Below are 15,776 nucleotides of genomic sequence, written 5' to 3'. Positions count from 1 at the left end.
TGGAGGTAGTGTCTCAACTGGTAAACCGCTTGATTGTTACTAGCCACTTAATCTCTCCCTAGGCTCCTCTCTGTCCAGGAGCCACAGGTGTTTGTACTCACGGGTGATTTGGTGGGTTCCTGAAGTCATTCTAGTCCTGTCTTGTTATCATCCCAGGTGGTCTCCTTTGGTATTCCTAGTTGACCCAGGAGAGGAGAGGAGAGGAGAGGAGAGGAGAGGAGAGGAGAGGAGAGGAGAGGAGAGGAGAGGAGAGGAGAGGAGAGGAGAGGAGAGGGGAGGGGAGGGGAGGGGAGGAGAGGAGAGGAGAGAAGAGAAACACAGTTGTTGCTGCTGCTCCATAGCCCCACCTCTGGAAATCAATCTTGTAGAAACTTTAACCCTGATCAAACAACAGCTTTCAAATGAACAAAATAGAATTTTTATATGAGTTGATTAAGAAGAATTGATTAAGAAAATGTACAGGGGACTGACAGTGGCACACCTAGTAGAAATTACCTGTCAGGATGAATAAGGACATAGATTCAAGCCCCCATCCCCACCTACAGGGAGGAAACCATGCTACACATACCTGACTTCCTTTTTCCCTATCACTACCTATCACTGTCTCCTCTTCCATATAAATTTCTCTGTATCTCTACCCAATGAATAGGTAAATGAAATCGTGTGTGTGTGTGTGTGTGTGTGTGTGTGTACAAAGCACAAAGTTGTCACACAGTCATTTTTTTTCAATCAGTAGCTATGCTTGTTATTAATTGCCTAAATATGCCTGTGATGTTTCTCTGTGAAGTGAGAGGAGGTAAGTTATTTCACACACTCTCTCTCACACACACAAAATTCTGTTAATGATCACTGTAAGACTTTTGCTAAAACAAATATTCAATGAAATCTTTTTCAGCACTTGCTCTCACCTCAAAGGGCTCCAGAGAGACTTACTCAGTTGGCAGAGGGCAGTCTGAGCACACTTACAACAGAAATGAATGAACTCCTGACCAGGGTAAGTTGCCAAAATCACAAAACTTTTTACAGCATATAGATATGGGTACTATGGAAAATTACTTCAGGTTTCTGAAATTCAAATACTGTCTTTCCCAGTTTTCAATTTGATGCATGAAATACATGTGTTTGTTTAATTTACTACTTCTGCCTCAAATAAAATTGTAGAGATCTGCAGTGCAAAAATAACATTGGGATATTTGGGAAGCATGAAGGTAACTACTAAAGACACAAAACAGTATATTTTGGAAATTTTCCAGTAGCCTCAATGTAAATGTGTATCAATTCTGAAATCCAGAAATTCTCTATAGGGAGTTGGAAGTGACTCAACCTTAGAGTAAGTGCTTGTAGATGCATGAAGCTCTGGATTCAATCCTTGGCACCACATAAGAGCAGCATAGAAAACTCCAGGGGTAGTGAACCCATGATTTCCTCTCTTTTTCTCTTGTTCTTCATTCTCTTTTTCATTTAAAAAACAGGGGGGAAAGTTAGACTGAAGAGATAGTAATGTGGATGCATGAGATTCTAGATTTCTCTTCAGCACAATATAAAACAAACAAAAAATTGCCCTGCTATGCTTTACTTAGCACTGGCCAGTGTCACCTGACCCAGACCTTGTACAGAGTCCCCTCCCTGATGGTCCCTGTGGTTTATGTGATGATCTTTGCTCTGTTTGCAGTAAAGTTGGAAGCAAAGTTCTTTGTCAGAAAGCCTGCCCAAAACCCTTCTGTTCAGACATCCCTATCCTGAACAAAGTGTTTGACTCACAAACAAATAAAAAAATTAACCTTGACTATGGAAAACAACAACTTGACTCTACCATGGGATTTTTGCATTTGTATAGAAATAAATCTATATCCATTTTTCTATACAACAGAACAAATATTTATGTGACGATCCAATGCACTGAAGACACTTTTAGGAGCCAGAACATGAGGTCCACTTTCAAACTTTTTAAGGGACTGGAAGTTTTAAACTTTAAAAGCTGCAAGGTTAAAGTTCCTTTTTGCTGGTAAGGGATGAAGAAAACAACATAAAGTCTGCCATCTTGTGGCCAGAAAAATGCATACAGGGGAAATTTGTCCTGCAATTCAGGGACTAAGTTGAACTTTGTTGGTATTTTATATCTCAAAGATTACTGGAGCGATAATAATTCTTAGAGCTTATCTAGTTCATTTTCAAAAGAAGATACACTGTAGTCCATAAAAGTAAAATAAAAGAGCAATGGCCATAGACTTGCCTAAACTTAGAAACAAGTAAAAGAACCAGACTTCAGATTCCCACTAGCCCACTACTATTTCCACTTGAACAGTACTGATTAGAAAAGTTTCCACAGCTAAGTCAAATGAGCTCTCAGCATATCCTACTATATTAGAGAACTGATGTCCCAATAGCATCTAAACAGTTTTTCTGAATCAGGTAGCAGTAGTGTAGAATGTATAGGTACAGGATATGATTTCCTGCCTTCCATGTTATGAGATACTTACTAGATTTATGTATACATTGACGTCTTTGCTTAAACTCATAGTTGATAATTTTTGTGGACTTATATAAATACAACTGAATGCTAAACCTTAAAGGCTTCATAAAGCATAAATTCAGTTAAACACATACAAATGTTCACCACATGGAAAGCCCACACTAGGAATTGGAAGTTAAAACATACAAGTGAGACTTACTCTCTGTTTTAAAGGAGCTTGTAAGTACACATGAACTTGAATGTGTGTGTGTGTGTGTTCATGCATGCACAGATACACATGTAATTGTGTGGAAGATAACATAAGGAAAACTGCACATAAAGATTTATTGCATCATGGAGTGAAATAAAAGAATAAAAAATGCTCCTGGAAAATGTGTGTAAAGGGCATAATTTGATCCAGTTGAGGGAAGTTGGTGAAAATTCCACGGAACAGGTAGAATATCTTTAACATAACATCATCCTCAGCTAACATCTTTTTTAGTGAGTTGTTGATTCAGGCCTAACTATGGAGATAATGCTTCTATTCCCACCAAAAACTGCTGTATTGAATTTTACCCAAAGTGATTATATAAAGATAGGATTTCTTTGGGAAATGATACCATTATGAAGGCATAGCTTCGAAGATTGGAATTATGCCCTCATGAAAGGGAACCCAGAGGTATCCTTTCTGTTGTTTATAAGTTACAAGTTATTTATATCAGAGGAAATAAGCATAATGGTTATACAAAATGACCTTCATGACTTATGCTCCAAAGTCTCAGGTTCTACCCTCCCCATACCAGCATAAACCAGAGCTGATGATAATTACACACCTAGCTTTGAACATTTGCTCCAGTAAACAAGTAGATTAATAAATAAGGCTTGGGAGTGGGGCTGTAGTGCAGCGGGTTAAGTGCAAGTGGCTCAAAGCACAAGGACTGGTGTAAGGAACCCGGTTCGAGCTCCCAGCTCCCCACCTGCAGGGGAGTCACTTCACAGGAGGTGAAGCAGGTCTGCAGGTATCTGTCTTTCTCTTCCCCTCCTCTCTCCATTTCTCTCTGTCCTATCCAACAACGACAACAATAATAACTGCAACAATAAAACAAGGGCAACAAAAAGGGAATAAATAAATAAATATTAAAAATAAATAAACAAGGCTTGTTAAATTGTTCATTTGGTGAGTTTCGTATTGCATAGCTGATATGAACATTGACCATTTTTCCTTTAAGTGCTTACATATCCTGTATTTTTAGAATTTATTTCTATTGCAATGTTAATGGTTTACAATGCAGTCTTTAAAACATAGGCACAGCCTCTCATCTCTCCTTAATTGGTATCTAGAAGACACAGCAGGACCCTAGTCCAAGTGTTGCCTTATGTCCTCCCTCACTGTCCTTTATTCTTAAATTCCAACTATAAGAGAGATCATTTAGTATTCATCTTTCTCCTTCTAGCTGGTCTCACTCAGCATGATGTCTCCAACTTATTACCATGATATTGCAAAGTAGATGACCTCATCATTTTTAACAGCTGTATAGTACTTCATTGTGTTTATGTGCTACACTTTCTTAGCCATTCCTCTGTTCCTGGGAATCTATCTACTTTGGGATTCCAAGTTTGGGCTATTATAAACTGTGCTACTATTAACATTGGTGTTAATAATGTTAATTAACATAGGTCTTTTCATATAGATGTTTTGTTTTCCTAGAAAAGTGATTGCTGGGTCATAATGTAGGTCCACTTCTAGAGATCTACTAAATCTCCAGACTGTTTTCCATAATGGTTGGACCAACATACATTCCCACCAGCAATGTCCCTTTCCCTCCACAGCACTCCTAACAGTTGGAATTTCTGTCTTTTATGGAGAAATCTAGTGCTCTATTAATCCTTTAAATCAGTCCATCATAAAGAAATTAATATCCCTCCCCAAAACAAACATTTAGCATATATTTGATGTAAAAATAGTTAATGTTTAAATGTACCACATAAAGTACCACATAATTGTATCTCTTTCATGTATTTTAATTTGTTGCATTTTATTTTCCAGTTGGAGTATAAGTTGCTCAAATATGGTAATTATTTTTAACATATTCAAACTGTCAGACAATATGTGTGGAATATTGAGATCCTTTTTTGATGATGACTCCATATGCTGCCATCACTATTGTCCGTAGTTTCCTTCTTTATTTCACAGCCAGTTTTTTTTTTAAGGATTTAGAAACTGATACACATTCATGTCTCTCTCCACTATAGTCTGAACTTCTGCTGTCAACTTGTCATTAAAGCTATTTTTACAAAGATGATCAGCATCAATTTGGCCACTAAATCTAGTGAAAAAATAATAATTTTTCTTAAAGTCTTTGCAACAGTTGCTACTTTTGATTTCTTGAAAGTTGAGGTTTTTTTTTTTTTTTCACATAAACTTGCAAAAAAAAAAAAAAGTGACCAAGCTTTTTCTAAGACTTTATGGACTGTGGTGTTTATGTTGGGTGGGGATGGGGTGGGGGGAGGGTGGCACACCACAGAACAGTTTACAGACAAGCTTTTGCGACAGGTGACAAACAAGGGAAGAATTCAAGTCATCCAGTGGTGTAAAATTTTAAAAATCTTAGCAAAAAATTCCATATGGAACTCAGTTGTCATTCCATTAGGTTAGCTGACTACCCCCCATTTCTTTCCTTATTTGTTAGCTCTCCTAGAAGATTGTAAAATGTTCTACTGACACATCGATATATAGGACTGGTAGTATTTGAAGATGACCCCTGAGAATATCCTGTGGCTGATTAGATCTGAAATTTAATTTGAGCAGGAAATATCAGTCTGCAAAGGCAAAAGTGGATTGTATCTAAGCAGTATTGTCTATTCAGAAGTTAGATTTGCTCCATTAGATTCTAGTTTTAACATAAAGAAGGCAGAAAATGAGACTAGTCATATCCAACCAAGAAAATTATGTGCAGATTTCAAAAGGCACAGTGAGAACTGCTTAAGAAAAAGCAAAAAAGTAACAGCTACATTGTTCAGAAGTAAATTAATGTGTGCCTAATGGTAATGTGTGCTGCCTAGATATAAATATGTTTAAAAAGAAGAAGAAGAAAACTAAAAAAAAACAAAACAAAAAAAAAAAACGACTAGTTGAGTGAATTTGAATGTAAAAAAGAAAATGGTAATCAAATGTAAAAGAGATACATATAAGGTACAATGTAAGTAATCATTTACAAAGGAACACTAGAAAGCTTGCAGAACAGAGGTAAGAGGGTGTAAAAATAAGAAATTCAAAGATAGAGAATGAAAGGAAGATGGTACGGCATGTTAGGATAAATGAGAAGACATTTGTCAGTTACTCAGAAGATGAGATAATGATGAATAAAAGGGAAGATGGTTAAGAGATAGGGGTGATATTTTAATAAAACCCAAGAAGAGCCCAACTGAATCATGCATATAGTTCCTACGATGCAATATTTGATATTCATCTATAACATTATCAATAAGCTGCCCAGGGCAAAACAGATTTTTTTGTGAAAATCTTTCACCACTGGCAACAGATAGTGGTATATTTGCCACTGATGTCCTAAGTGGGGTTTCAGTTAGGTGCTTTTGACAAGGATGACTCTTCAAATTAAATTTTAATAGTGTATTTTTTTTTCTTAATTTGATGTATGCATTTATTGGTGAGAGACAGCCAGAAGTTGAGAGGGAAGGAGAAGGTAGTGAGGGAGAGAGACACCTGTTGCATTGCTTCCCCATTTGCAAAGCTTTCTCCATTCAGATGGAGACCAGGGGATTGAACCTGGGTCCTTGCGTATTGTAACGTGTGCTCAACCAGATGTGCCACCAACCGGCACCTTAGTATTATGTCTATATAATTTCCTGTTACTGATTTTTAAATATGTTGATTTTCTAAAACCTAAAGTTCATACACTTAAAATATTTAATAAACTATAGAAATATTCCATCTCCCACTCAGAATATTCAACTTCTTCATATGTTTTCCTTAATGATAGTAAAAAATAATTTAGTGTTTGATTCATACAAAATATTATACGGAGATACGGGGCGGGCAAAATAATTCATTGGGTAGTGTGCTTGCTTTGCTATGCACACAACCCAGGTTCAAAGTCGCCCCCTGCTATGATGTCTTATCCTTTTTCTCTTTCTGGTTTTGTTTGTTTGCTTGCTTGCTTGTTTGTTTGTTTTTTTGCCTCCAGGGTTATCTCTGGAGCTCAGTGCCTACACCAAAATCCACTGCTCCTGGTGACTATTTTTTTCCATTTTGTTGTTGTTATTGTTGCTGGATAGGAAAGAGAGAAATCTAGAAAGAAGGGGAAAACAGGGAGGGGGAGAGAAAGACACCTGCAGACCTGCTTTGCTGCTTGTAAAGTGACTGCCCTGCAGGTGGGGAGCTGAGGTCCTGAACTAAGATCCTTATACAGTTCCTTGTGCTTTGTGCCATGTGCGCTTCACCGGTGTGCCACTGCCCAGCCCCCTCTTTCTGTCTCTCTTTACTTGAAAAGTTTTTGAAACTTCTATGACAACAAAACAACAAAATAGAAACTTGCGTGAGAAAAAAATGGTTTGTTCCTAGCATCCGATAATACTTTGTCCGTAACTTCTGACGTCTGGTATGTCACCAGACCTTCTCATATCTTCATTTTCATCTATATAAAGTAGGACTCATGCTCTCAATGTATCTCTAAAGCCAAAGATTTAACTGATACACAGGAGAGTGCTGTAAGATATTCTGAATATATAAATCAATTCAGGACACATTAGAGCCTGACTATGTAATCCATATTTTAAATTGTCAGCTGAGGTAAAGAACAAACACCTCATCACAGACCCCTGCAAGCATCAACCCGGCTTTGACCTAGCACGTTATGATCGGGCCCTCCTCAATCGCTATCGAACAGGCCATGGCCGGTTCGCCGCTATGTTCCATCGCTGGGGAGCCAGAGACGACCCGAACTGCCCCTGCGGCTACAGACAATGTCCCACATAGTCAATGACTGCTACCTCTCCAGATTTAAAGGAGGTCTCGAAACTTTACATCAGGCTCAACCTGACGCTGTTGACTGGCTACGGAAGAAGGGCAAATGCTAGAAGAAGTGCTTCCCCCCCCCTTTTTTTCTTTTCCTTTTCTCTGAGGCTAAGAATGTCATATCCCCTCCTGATTTGGAATAAGAGCTAAAAAGAAAGCTCTTCATTCTATCCAGAGGACATATTTCTCAGCAGATATTTTTACTATTCCAAGACCTGCTCCTACCTTCACCATTGTAGTACTTGGTGTTTAATCATAAGCCAGTTCAGAGTATCTTAAGGGCAGTAACAAGAATGCAGTGTTACTGGGACTGGAGGCTCTCAGCTCTGGCATTCTTCCTAAACAGCTTTAGCTCTTGAGCAGCAGGTTCCTTTGAGACTGTAAAAAATGCCCAGAAACTATTCAGCTATCCATATTCTCTGGCAAGTATAAATATGGGCATATGGTCACTTTGAATGGTATTGAAAGGCATATGGAGAGAGATTTTTCTTTTCCTTCAGCAGGCTTTAGAACTACAAAGGGGATAGTTGGTTTGATTATCATTTTATCATCCAATCACCCAGTATCTTTGCCCTCCACTTCTAGCCAGCACTGGGACTGGAACTCTGAGGAATAAAAAGAAATGATATAAGCCCAGTTCCTACAGGATGGAGAATAGATAGAAATAACAACAACAACAACAACAAAAAAAAAACTGAACAAACCAATTGCCAATTCAGAATCGTGAATGGTGTTAGTGACATTTGTTTTTGACAATACATGGAAAGAGAACACATGTTAAAATAGACTGGGACAGATTTCAGAGAGTGATTTTGAATCTGAATCTCAAAGACTACACTTACTCTGAAAATTAGTTAAAAAACAGTATGAATAAAAACTTTTTTTCTGGAGAAACTCAAAGAAAGGTAGATAATAGAATCAGTAAAATTGTTGGAAATATTATAATTATTTTCCATATTTAACACTATCTATTCAATATTCCATGTTAATCATCATACTTAGAATAGGTTGTAAGAGTGGTGAGAAAAGAAAAAAACTGTTTATTTCCTCTTAGAGTTTATAATTTAGCCAAGGAGTTAGTCAACACATAAATAAGTGATTCTAAATGCATGGTTTTGTGAAGGAAATGTTCTGCTGCTAAACACGGCATCCTAGATAAGCTCCTGGGTATTTCCACCCCAGAAAATATATTTATTTAATGACGGTTTATGCATGACAAGAATATAAATAATGAGGGTGTTAAAGAGAAGCTCACTCCAGGCAAAGACAACAGGATAAAAGAAGACTCTTAAGAAGGAAAGATTTGGATATATCGAATGCACTAAAAGGAAGTGAGGAAAGTTAACTGCATATGGGTTTAGTGGCGTTTTTTTTTTTAACTTTCTATCACAAATAATATAGAATTCTTTATATTTTTATATTGGGACACATATACAATTGATACTAATGACAGTCCACACATTCACAGAATCATATAATTAGATACATAGAAATCAAGGAAGTGAGTACTAACTTGATTACCCAGAATTTATAAGGAAGAGAGTATCTGTTTATGTATTTTCAAAAAAAAATATCACATACTTTAAGCTATAAGAAGAAAGAAAACTTATAGAATACTGTGAATATTCATGTAAAGTGTGACTATTTATCAATATAAACAAGATGCTGAAAAAGTAAAACCAGTTGGTATTGTCAAGTGCATTTTCTACAAGGTGAAATATCTGTGTTGCTTATACATTCATTCTTAAGACAAGGTGTTGAAAGATGACCATAATTAGATAAAATTCCATATTCTAGTGTTGTATAATATGTGTTATCACATAGTATGGTCAAGCTCAGAATAGACAAACGCCTAAAGCATTTCAGATGGTCAACATTTTAAGCAGTTGACAATAGATTAAAAGCAAAATTTTAAAATTTATGTGTGTATGTGTTTGTGTGTGTGTAAAGATTTGTTGATCCACCTGAATTTCAAATCTTGATATGAAAAGGGTTTTTATTATTGATACTTATCCAGAATACTCCTTTTTAAAATTTATTTATTTATAAAATGGAAACATTGGCAAGACCATAGGATAAGAGGGGTACAATTCCCACCACCAGAGCTCCGTATCCCATGCCCTAGCTTTCCTTGTGGGATGCAGAAGGTGGAAGGTCTGGCTTCTGTAATTGCTTTCCCGCTGAGCATGGACATTGACAGGTCAATCCATACGCCCAGCCTGCCTCTCTCTTTCCCTAGTGGGGTGGGGTTCTGGGGAATTGGAGCTCCACAACACATTGGTGGAGTTGTCTGTCCAGGGAAGTCTGGTTGGCATCATGGTAACATCTGGAACCTGGTGGCTGAAAAGAGAGTTAACATATAAAGCCAAACAAATTGTTGAACAATCATGGACCTAAAGGCTAGAATAGTGCAGATGAAGAGTTGGGGGATCCTCCATTTTGTATATAGCTAGTAGGCATATTTTAGTTATATTCCAAAGCCTTTCCCATATTTGGGATCTACTCTCTTCCCTGATCCAGCTTTTTGGTCCTTTTTTCTAGACGTGACATCATCTCCCTAGACCATAACTTGGATCCACCTGCATATCAGATTTCAGGCCCAGGGGGAAAACAACAACAACAACAAAAAAAAAGCTAGCTTTCCTATTCTTTAACCCTCTGGCAGTATGGACCCAGGGTCACTATGGGGTACAGAAGGTGGAAGGTCTGGCTTCTGTAATTGCTTCCCCGCTGAACGTGGGTGTTGGCAGGTTGATCCATACTCCCAGCCTGCCTCTCTCTTTCCCTGGTGGGGCAGGGCTCTGGGGAGTTGGAGCTTTAGGACACATTGGTGGGGTTTTTGCAGTTTTCTCTCTCTTTTTTTTTTTAATTTGAGGATTAATGTTTTATACTCAACAGTAAATGCAATAGTTTGTACATGCATAATATTTCCCACATAACAATACAACACCCACTGGATCTTCTGCCATCTTGTATACAGAACATTCTAATACACTGTTTAAAACATACTCCAAATCATTGTGTAATGTGTGTACTCAACCAGGTGTGCCACAGCCCGGCCCCACCAAATCACTGTTTATATATACTAGAAACTATAAAGAATAAATTTTAGTCCCCCAATGAGTTCTTATGACTTTATGTTTTTATTTATTTATTTATTTACCATTTGGAGGTTTAGAAACAGATGATAATAGTTATATTAATCTTTTTTTGCAAAACTTTGATTTCATTCATGGGTCAGACCTCTTACTAGCCCTTCGAAATCATAAAATACAGTTCAATCACTTTAACGTCTCTTCTCATGCTTTGTGCTGGCCAATCAGACCATTTTGTTTGTTTGTTTGTTTTAATTTATTTAGAAAATGAAAATATCAATAAGACCATAGGATAAGAGGGTATAAGAGGGTCATACTTTTTAAAATTATATTTAAAATCTAGTTATATCTTTTTTAAATTTACATTTCTAGTCATGTCTAGAATGTAGGCACTGAGCTAGGATTATAAAGTATCAATACTATACCAACTTGAACCTTTATCAGATTATATTGAGGCATTTTGTTATTCCTTGATTCATTATCTGTGGCTAGATTATCCTTATGTTTTTACTGAAAAAGAGAAGTCATGTATTAGCATACATATACAGATACACATAGGAAAATGAAGTGTAAGCCAATTTAAATCACTGCAAAGCTCAAAGTATCTTTTTAAGAATCTTTTACCATCCTCCCTTCGGTGGATGGAACATTCTCTACCATTATTGATCCAAGTTGGGGGCAAGGTCCTATGGGGGCCCACAAAGGGGTCTATTTTGTTGTTCCTGATAGAAATGACCGGTAACAATGGAGAGAGGGATTTATTTGAGTTCTAGGCCCATCAAGTCTGTTTGGGAGTCTCAGGACTCCCTGATTAGGATCCCAGCAACATACTCTATGCTACACCTGAGAAAGATGGATCGATACTGGGGCACCATGGAATATTCCTACTCATGGTCACAGAACGTGAGCTGAGATCTAGAGGGATGCAGAGGTAACACAGACTCCTAAGCTAAATATGGGCCCCAGATCACATCAAATCAATGGGGTTTATAGTCAACAATATTTATACCCCTTTCCCATATTAGGGAGTCACTCTCTTCCCTGATCCAGCTTTCTGGTCCTTTTTCCAGCCATGACATCATCTCCCCAGACAATAATTAGGATCCACCTGCATATCAGATTTCAGGTTCAGGCAAAAACAAAAACAAACAAAAAAAAACAGTAGTTTAGCTACAGGCCCATTGAAATATAACTAAAATATGCCTACTAGCTATCTACAAAATGGAGGACCTTCCAACACTTCATCTGCACTATTCCAGCCTTTAGGTCCATGATTGGTCAACAATTTGTTTGGCTTTGTATGTTAACTCTCTTTTCAGCCACCAGGTTTCAGATGCTTTCAGACTTCCCTGGACAGACAACCCTACCAATGTGCCTTGGAGCTCCGCTTCCCAGAGCCCTTCCCCACTAGGGAAAGAGAGAGACAGGCTGGGAATATGGATAGACCTGTCAATGCCCATGCTCAGCGGGGAAGCAATTACAGAAGCCAGACCTTCAACCTTTTGCATCCCACAATGATCTTGGGTCCATACTCCCAGAGGGTTAAAGAATAGGAAAGCTATCATGGGAGAGTATGGTATACGGAGTTCTAGTGGTGGGAATTGTGTGAAGCTATACCCCTCGAATCCTATGGTTTTGTCAATGTTTACTTTTTATAAATAAAAATCTTTTGCCATGCTAGTTTTAGTTGATAAACATGATATATTTTAACTCTGAGCATATTAAGTAGATTCCATTATGTCAAATTTTATTTTCAATGTCAACCAAGGTGAAAGAGCATAAAGACTCTGAGACTTTTTTATTTTGTTGACAGTGACATCTGATTCTTTGATTAATAATGTTTATCTTTTTTAGTTATATTATGAGGAGGAAGAAGTTAGCATGTACTCTTTAACATTTGACTGGCATCTTTAGAGTGTTACAAAACAAGTATTTACTACTTAGTGGTCAAATATATCCCCCTCTGTTTCTTTAATTAATGCATTGATCTAAGCCAGATCTATAAGATTAAGCTTATTGAGACAGACTGCCTGTGCCTCCTCCAGTAAATCACTTCCACACCCCACACTTACTCAGTATATAAAATATGGACAAATCTGCAACATGTGGAGGCTGAAAAAGCCATTAAAGATTTCTGGCAACACAACATTAAAGATATTTCAAAATGTACCTTATCTTCTCTACTGTGCCATCACATATAACTAAGGCTTTAAAAGACCAGATACAGCTCTCTGATTTCCATTTAATGGAAGAAGTAATAAAGTTTAATTGTATACTTGAGCACAGGGTATCATTTCCAGTACATCTGATCAATAATTCATCGATTGCCTTTGGCTCAAAGTATATTTGAAAGAACGTCTAGCCAGTGGGAGTTTTTCTTCCTGTAGCTTCATCATCTATATTAATTATGCTTTTCCCAATTTTGGATCATTAGGCTACCAAAGTGACAGCAGATGGCAAGCAAACTGGACAGGATGCCGAGAGGACCAACGGAAGAGCAAGCTCTTTAAGAGAATCCATGAAGAAGCTTGTCCAGGATGCAGAAGGTATTCCCAAAGTTGCAGTTTTATCACTATTTCTCCCAACAGCCAAACAGAAAGAGAGAGAGAGAAAGAGAGAGAGAATATAGTATTAGAATCTTACTAGTAAGAGATATTTCTAAATTTGAAGGTTGGATTTTATAAAACATGCTTAAGATAATCAAGGATATTAACTCTGAGAATATATAGCTTAACAGGGTAAATTAGAGGCAATATCAGTGAATTCATAATTATGAGTGAAGAGTGGCAGTAAATTGAATGCACTCCTTCAGGATTCTTGAGGAATGGGTAGTATAATTAGATAACTAATGGGCAACTTATGCTTTGATAGTGTTTGTATTCAAAACAATTTAAAAGATTTTTGATTTTTTCAAAGGCTAATTTTGTCATTCGGCTCAGCACATTGAAGCAGCACTTCAATTTCTCATAATGGCTTTTAAAATAATTGTGACTGGTTTGTAATGAACATCTGTTACTTAGGATTTGGATGCAGTGTACCTAACCAGAAGCTCCACTGCATTTAATCCACAGTGCTCAGGGAGTTAGTTCTTGGCACCTATCCATCTGATTGATAGTCAAAGTGGAAGCCATTTGGGGACAAAAACTCCAGTTAAGAAACTCATAAACTTGATAATGTGAGACAACAACAATACTTTTTAAAATATCTATTAGTATGTTAAATAAACATGGATGCACATTTGGGTAGTAGGGATAAAAGATTTAGGGGATTCTTTTTGTTCTAAAAAGTAAAGCATTTCTAATGTACATTAATGTAAATTAATTGAATTTAATGTTGTACATTTTAGATAATTTGCTTTATACTACTGCCGAATGAAACAAGCCATGAAATAAATTTTAAAGCAGATCCTGACAGGTTATTCTTAGCATGTACAGACCAAGAAGAGACAGAAATCTCCAAATACCAAATTAAAAGAAACAACATAGGCCTGGCAAAGTGACTCACTCGTATAGTGTGCTTCTTTGCCTCATGTTCAACCTAGGTTTGAGCCCAGTACCTTCTTCTTCTAGCGTTTGCCCTTCTTCCGTAGCCAGTCAACAGCGTCAGGTTGAAAGCTGTCAAGAGCTGCTTGTTGCTGGCTTTGAAAGTGACTGGGATCCATGTCACTGATCCAATCACTGTGGATTCAGTCAGCTAGGAAGGATCGTCAGTTTCCCCCAGTGAATGGGTACTCACGGGATGCACCACGGGAAGGTCGATCCAATGCATCCCAAGCCCAGTACCCATAGCATTGAACAAATGTCAGTGTCGTGGTTTCATTCACTCTCTCTCTCTCTCTGCTTTCTCTGTTTGTCTATCTTAAACAAATAAAAACAAAAACAAACAAACAAAGAAAACAAGAAGAGGTAGGAGTGGGGTAGATAGCATAGTGGTTATACAAAGAGATTTTCATGCCTGAGGCTCCAAAGTCCAAGGTTCAGGCCCCATACCACCATTACCAGAGCTGAACAGTGCTCTGGAAAAAAAAAAAAAAAAGCCAGGCCAGAAGTAGATAGTCTAATAGTTATGCAAAGAGACTCAAGAGACTCACATGCCTAAGGCTCCAAAGTCTCTGGCTCAATCTCTGGCACCACCATAAACCAGAGTTGTACAATGCTTTGGTAAAAAGAAGAAAAAAAAAAAAATTCCTGAGGTTTCAATGTTCCAAGGTCCCAGGCTCAATCCCTAATACTATTATAAACCAGCATTGAGCAATGCTTTGGTCTTTCTCTCTGTATCTTTCTCTCTGTGCCTGCCCCTCTCTCTGTCTCTCTCTGTCTCTGTCTCTCTCTGTCTCTCTTTCTCTCTCTGTCACACACACACACACACATTAAAATGAAATAAAATAAAGTAAAAGTGAAATAAAATAAAATAAGCAACAGAGCAGCCAAGGAGATTACACCACGGTGTCTCATGAGTAAGGGAATGATTGCAAAAACTTTATAACCAAACACTTTTTTCAAGAAAAGAGAATTAGAAAGAATTAAGTAGAAAAGATTAGAGTTAGGGGTTGAGATTCAACTGCTTCTGCTTTAAATAAGTGATTCTCAAACTGTAGTGCAGTGCGCATCCAAAGCTTCTAGGAGGCTAGATGAAAGAGAGTGTCCCCACCATCAGAAGTTTTAGTCTCTGGTTCAGTGGTCAGTACCAAGAACTTGAATTCCAAGTAAATTCTCTTTTCATATTGATGCTGATCATTTGGGAACCATAATGTACTCTGTTTCTCTCTTTGTGTGTTTCACTTACACACACACACACACACACACACACAGGGCTGCTCTGTGTACAAGCAAGCTATTTCAAAAGCTATGCCCATACTGTCCTTGGAACAATTCTAACCAGGTCAATCAGAAAAGTTTCTTCAAGAATACAAACTACTTTCCAGAATTATTAATATTGTAGAACTCCAAGGGTAATCGGTTTTGTCATTATTGATTGTTACCAGGCTTTACTACTCTATTCTGAGTAAAATTTTTCAGTTCTTCTTCTTCTAGTGTTTGCCCTCTTCCGTAGCCAGTCAACAGCATCAGGTTGAGCCTGATGTAAAGTTTCGAGACCTCCTTTGAATCTGGAGAGGTGGCAGTCGTTGACTATGTGGGTCATAGTCTGTCTGGAGCCGCAGGGGCAGTTCGGTCGTCTCTGGCTCCCCAGCGAT

The 15,776-nt window shown here is 37.7% G+C and overlaps 1 protein-coding gene across 1 annotated transcript in view; it reads left to right on the top strand.

Moving 5' to 3' along the window:
• Window positions 1-15,776, top strand: part of LAMA2 (laminin subunit alpha 2) — a 711,163-nt gene that overhangs the window by 551,428 nt on the left and 143,959 nt on the right. The window contains exons 34-35 of the mRNA XM_060190486.1: window positions 896-994; window positions 13,017-13,128. Of these exons, the coding sequence (XP_060046469.1) occupies window positions 896-994; window positions 13,017-13,128 (211 nt within the window). The remainder of the gene's footprint in view (window positions 1-895; window positions 995-13,016; window positions 13,129-15,776) is intronic.

This window comes from Erinaceus europaeus, chromosome 4, assembly GCF_950295315.1.
Source record: "Erinaceus europaeus chromosome 4, mEriEur2.1, whole genome shotgun sequence".
Taxonomy (NCBI): domain Eukaryota; kingdom Metazoa; phylum Chordata; class Mammalia; order Eulipotyphla; family Erinaceidae; genus Erinaceus; species Erinaceus europaeus.
This window is presented reverse-complemented; position numbering and strand designations above follow the sequence as displayed.